Here is a 5,786-nt window from a genome sequence, read left to right as displayed (position 1 = left end):
TTACATAAGATAAACCCACATTATATTAGTTGATTGAAAATCAAAGAAAAAAAATCAAATTTACGATCAAATAAAAAAATAATAATAATTATCCATGTTTTAAATTAAATGATTTTTGATCAAATGAATTATAATGGTCAAATTTTAAAAGAAATAAAAAATAATAATAATAGTTTGTAACTTATGTTACAAAACAACACACTTTATATTTTATAAATAATTTTGGATTCATCAACCAATGAAGTTTCCTCCGGCTGTCTAGTTGGTCTATATGGCCTTCCAACTAGAGGTGCACAAATCAGGTATTCTCAGGAATCAGAACCGGGGTATCGTCAACAAAAGTCAAAACCGGGTCCGGGTAGCAACCGGTTCCGGGTATTTGACCGGGTTTTTGCTGTTTTCATCGGGTTTTTTACGGGTTTTGGGTCGGGTCGGGTTTTGATCGGGTATTGGCGAAACCAGTTTCACCGGGTCCGGGTCGGTTCCGGTTTCAGATACAGTTCTCAAGGGAAAACCAAAGCCCGGTTTGTATCCACGGGTAGGGTAGGGTCGGGTTTCGAGTAAAAACCGCTAGATCGAGTTCGGAATCGGTTCTTTTGTGCACCTCTACTTCCAAAATTATGAGCCAAAACATCTAAAGGTATATATATCTTAAAATGCCGACTGACCCCAACAAATTCTTTTAAGAAATAACAAGATGACAACTACTTTTTTTATGAAATATATTTAGACAGTTGATTTTTTATCCACTTGTTAAAAAATCATCATCCACTTGTTAAAAAGAAAACTAAATGCAACATTCATAACCGAACCAAAATATGAAACAAAAACAAACCGGTTTGTATAATTCAAGATTCAATTCAACAAAACCGAGTAAGTAATGTTCAAACCAGAATGAATAACATAACATCAGAGTTTAAACAGAGTAATTCGACACAATGATGACGAACCCATTAATAAATTCAGGATCATTCAACCAATCGCACGGTCATCAAACTTATTACTCATAATTTTACATTTTCTCCAAATTGAATTCGAAGTTTTTCAAACCCCGAACCCAAAAACCGCTCTTATCTTGTGAAAAATCAGATCCCGCCATCCTCTCTCCGTGTTTTCCACCACAGTTGAATTCCCATAACTGTATAACAAAATAAAATAATTAATGAAAAATACACCTATCATACAAAAATTTACATTTAAAACTAAATTTATGCAATAACCCGAGTTAACCCTTATGAATATGAAAATTTCAGAAAAAAGAAAACAGACAGACCTATCTTCCTCTGGAACATCAGTCTGTGTCAACTTCACAACTGTGACTCCAGGTTCAGGCTCTTCCAAGACCAACCTCACCTGACAATTAAACATTTAAATTAATAATTGTTCAACGGTTAACTCCTAACACGAAACTAATGTGATACGAAATTCACAGGTGTTTGTTTAGTTTACAGCAGAGGCGTGAACAAGCAAATCCGCTCATGAGCTACTTGAGATTGGCACATTAAAAGCTCGAGTTGAGCCGAGCCAAAACGAGATTGACCCCAACCTCAAGTGAACATGAGTTTGTTTAAATACAAGCCTACCCTAAATCAAGCTCAAGCTGGCTCACAAGCTTAAACAAGCTTGTTAGCTGTACAATTAAAATAGTTATTATTGCACACGATAAAGAAATATAAATAATACATGTTATGTTAAATTTTGAAGACTATAAATAAGATCTGTATTAATTATAAATGTATATAAATTAATTAATTGTTAAATAGCCGAGCCTTAACTTGAGAAACAAAGCTCAAAACGAACCTAGACAAGCTCGAGTCAGCTACGCAAGTTTACATCCCTAGCCTAAATGAGTTTGGTTCAATATTGGATCCAGCCTGCAAACATTGTTTAGCTAAACGGGTCGTGTTTAGAATTAGTCCAGCTGCGCCGGGGCTAGTTGACCCATTTAAGCCGTCTATTTTATAAGATTTTTTAGCTGTAAAGTGTAAGAGTATAAATATGCAAAAACATAAAACATATATATAATAAACAAATAATCAAATTTCTCGTTAAACGGGCTGTTTTCATGTCAACCTACAGAAAAGAATGATGTTGTTCTCGGATCTATTTGCCGACTATAGTACCCATTTAACAGCCATACACTCGGTTTTCTTAATCTTGACTTCCATTTTTCAAGGAACTCTAGGTCTTTAATTTACGAACGCAATTGCCGCTTAAGATTATAAATTCCTTTTTAAAAACATCTAAACTCCTTTGTCATATGAAAACGCATTACGTATACAGTTATATAAACAATTACATCAATATTACCGGCAATAGCTTTAAACAGGAAAAAAAAAGAGGAAGATAAAATGCAACATACCGTTGAATAGACGCCATCGGGCCAATTCCCAAATCTCCATTTCTGAACAATCAATTTACCCTCCTGCAACTCCACATTCGTCCCTGTAACCGACCCGTCAAAGATACTAATCTCACCCCCAACCTCTTTACTAATCTTAGCATTACTCTGTGTAAAACCCTTCCATCTATTCTCATCCATCAATATCTCATACATATTAATCGCCCTGCAACTAAACTTCTCTGTCAATTTAATCGTCTTAAACCCTTCTTTCTTCTTCTCCTTCTTCGCCTCCACCTTCTTCACAGGCACAGCCGCCGATGAGACGGCTACAGGCGCAGCTGCTGCCTTTGGATTTACCTTCTTGACCTCTAATTCATCCTTAGCGGGTCCACCTTTGGCCATGGCATCCACATAAACCCTAATCTGTTTCAAAACAAAACCCTTCCCCGACGCCATAAATGCGTCCTTCAATCTCCGCCCAATCGGACCTTCATCCTTCACAATAACCCTAAGATCGGGATCCTCGTCGGCGTTCTCGTCCGAAATATACGGAATCTCAACAACACCGTCGGTGATCAACAACGATTTGCCGTCAGCGTCTTTCGCCTCACCTTGCCAATTGATCGAAACGTTCAACTCGTATCCAGGAATGATTTTACCTGTTAGACACAATGTTGTTAGTAAATGTTAAAAGATAATACTACGTAAATACGGGTTAAGTATATAACCCAGGGGTGCAAACAAACTGAGCCGCTCGCAAACCACTCAAGATCAGACCGATAAAAAAAATGTTCGTCTAGTCATTGAACCCAAGCTCGAGCATTGTATGGAAAGCCCGTTTAGGCTCGTTGAGCCTTAACAAGCCTTGTGTGTGTATTTTCAAATTTGACCTCGTTTGAACTTCTATATATTAATATAACATTGTGTAGCCTAGCTCAAGCCGAATTTTGTCTTTTTTAAGATACGACACGAGCTAGAGCCGATCTTACACTCATTTAAGGTTTTTCTTAAAATTAGGCCGGTTCGTAAACATTAACTATTTGGAGGGAAGTTCGTTTATGTTCTCACTTATTTAATAAAACAAGCCAAAACACACGGTTTGTTAGCTCATTTACGCTCGTCTTGTTTTTGTTATTTTTAAGACTAACAAACATAAATATAAAATCATAAAAGAGACTCATTTAGATAATTAGGGTAGAGATACTGTACGCTAATGCCTTAACGTACGAGAGGTACGCGAGACGCTCAAAGGCAAAAACCTAAAACGCTCAGAAAACGCTCAAAAAATCTTAAACGCTCAGTCAAAACCCTAAAACGCTCAAAAAACGGTCTTCGTGAAAAAAATAAAAAATTGACCGATTAACGATCCAAAACTGTTTTTTTCGGTTAACCAATGATTAATTGGATATGTATTGACGATTCCAAGATGTTGGGATGTGATTTCATGAATCAATTCGCGAAAAACGGGATTCGCGTACGTACGTGTACGTTAAGGATTAGTGCGTTGGATCTTTTCACTAGATAATTAACATATATTTTTACTTGATCGTTTGCATTCACTAATAAGCTCGTTTATGTTTAATCAATTATGTTCATTTTTATATTTGTTCAATTATGCTCATTTATCGAGGTCGAGCTTTAGAAAAAGAGCTTGAAACGAAGTCAAAACGAACAGAGCTCTAGATTATTAATAATGACACAGTAAACCCTAAACACAATTATAAATACAGCTAACAGATACTCATATACCTTTGCGGACATTAACATACGCTTCGCCTTCAACTTTCTCAAGACTCATGGTCTTAATAAACAAATTGCCTTCACCGGAGAGTATAGTCTGATCAGCCAAGAGCTTCGTGAGCAGGTTCTTAGACCACTCGAGACAATCGGTTTCAGACCAGTGCCAGTTGTGGACGTTGGCTCCGTCAGGTCTGTCTTCCACGATCCATCGCTTGTCTCCTTCGCCGTATTTCGCCATTATTATTATTATTATTAGGGTTTGTGATGATAATAATATTATTATTATTATTATGCGGCGGTGATTGGTGGAGGAGATAAAGGAGGAAAAAGAGTGTGTAGAGGGTTCGATTGATGGAACGAAGAAGAAGATTCTGGAGACTCTTGTAACCCTAGATCTATTGGAAATAAATTTATTATTATTATTATTATCTCCCTATATAATAAAATAAAACAGTGGGTTTTTAGCCAGATGCCTTTAAACTGCCACGTGTCAATTTTTTGTTAATTTAAAATGGGTTTTCACAATTTTTCCTTTATTTATTTCAAAATATAAAAATCGGGCTCTCTCTGCAGAATCCATATTCATCATTCCAATCTTCTTAACCCTAACCAAAGCTCCGTCACCATCGACATATTCTGCTCAAAATTGCTTAGAGTTCGATGATCAATCTTCAACTTAAAAGGTACCCCTCAAACCCTTTTTCTCTAATGTCAATCTAATTCTAGGTATGCATCAAAGCTGATTCAATCGATCAATATTTGAAGTCGATGAATCTTCAATATCTGATGTCGATCATTAAACAATCCGATTCATCTGATGTCCAAAGTTAATCATATTTTCCATTTACAGATTCAATGTTAACAACCAGTATATAAAAGTTCTTTTATGGAATTTATATAATCATGGATGGTTGATTTCCTACATCAATTTAGATGTTAACCATTAAGCATAATTTCATATTTTGGGTTTGGTCAGCAGTCTATGGATTACCATTTATCTTAGGAATAATTTAATTTTTTTTAGTACTAAATGTTTGTTTCTTTTTGTAGGTGAAGATAATCATCTTCATTTTGAAATTGTTGTTATTGATGATGATTTAGAAGATGAAAAATTCTATCATTCTTGATATTGTTGTTCGTGATCGTATGGTAAGATTTTCTTTTTAACGTTTTTTTTTATTTATTATCTTTTTTTATTATGAGTATGTTTGGAATTGAGTTTGAAAATACCTTACTGGCTTTTTGTTGTTTTCAAAAAGCCAATAAGTTAAAATATGTTTGGCAATTATGAAGTCCTTTTTATTTTAGTTTTTTAAAAGGGTTAAAAAATAGTTTTCTAAAAGCCTCAAATCATGCCTTTTTAAAATGGTTTTTGGTTTTTTCAAAAAGCCAATAAGTTAAAATGTGTTTGGCGATCACAAAAATCTTTTTTATTTTAGCTTTTTGAAAGGGTTAAAAACAGTTTTCTAAAAGGCTCAAATCCATTTTAAAAAACCTAATAAGCAGTTATCAAACTCAATCCCAAACATGCTCTATGTTATTTGTTATTGTGTCTTTGTTGGTGTTTTATTTTGTCTGTGTGGCGTTTACCTGTCAACTTTGCAAGGACTAACGGTTTGGACAAGAAAATACAATTGGTACTGGTAAATATTCAAGCTGATCAAGTAGCTACCAAGATGTAATGTTCTCTGCTTGTGATCAA

At 35.1% G+C, this 5,786-nt stretch overlaps 1 protein-coding gene across 1 annotated transcript; it reads right to left on the bottom strand.

The window, feature by feature from the left end:
* Positions 1-878: 878 nt before the first annotated feature.
* On the bottom strand, positions 879-4,439 carry LOC143560147 (uncharacterized). Its single transcript, XM_077048519.1, has 4 exons — positions 4,094-4,439; positions 2,363-3,003; positions 1,274-1,353; positions 879-1,138 (listed from the first exon to the last, which is right to left on the bottom strand). Exons 1-4 carry the CDS (start codon positions 4,320-4,322, stop codon positions 1,045-1,047), a joined length of 1,044 nt encoding a protein of 347 aa, XP_076904634.1. The 5' UTR covers positions 4,323-4,439; the 3' UTR covers positions 879-1,044.
* Positions 4,440-5,786: the final 1,347 nt, after the last annotated feature.

Source organism: Bidens hawaiensis, unplaced genomic scaffold (assembly GCF_021521415.1).
Source record: "Bidens hawaiensis isolate Kalapana, Puna unplaced genomic scaffold, B.hawaiensis_p1.1 tig00020226_1, whole genome shotgun sequence".
Classification (NCBI taxonomy): domain Eukaryota; kingdom Viridiplantae; phylum Streptophyta; class Magnoliopsida; order Asterales; family Asteraceae; genus Bidens; species Bidens hawaiensis.
This window is presented reverse-complemented; position numbering and strand designations above follow the sequence as displayed.

Excerpts from the sequence above, each read along its gene's own strand:
- LOC143560147 (XM_077048519.1), bottom strand. The coding sequence starts at position 4,322 with ATGGCGAAATACGGCGAAGGAGACAAGCGATGGATCGTGGAAGACAGA. Across the intron at positions 1,354-2,362 it reads CCGATGGCGTCTATTCAACG|GTGAGGTTGGTCTTGGAAGA; the intron begins GTATGTTGCATT and ends TTTAATTGTCAG. Across the intron at positions 1,139-1,273 it reads GATGTTCCAGAGGAAGATAG|TTATGGGAATTCAACTGTGG; the intron begins GTCTGTCTGTTT and ends TTTGTTATACAG.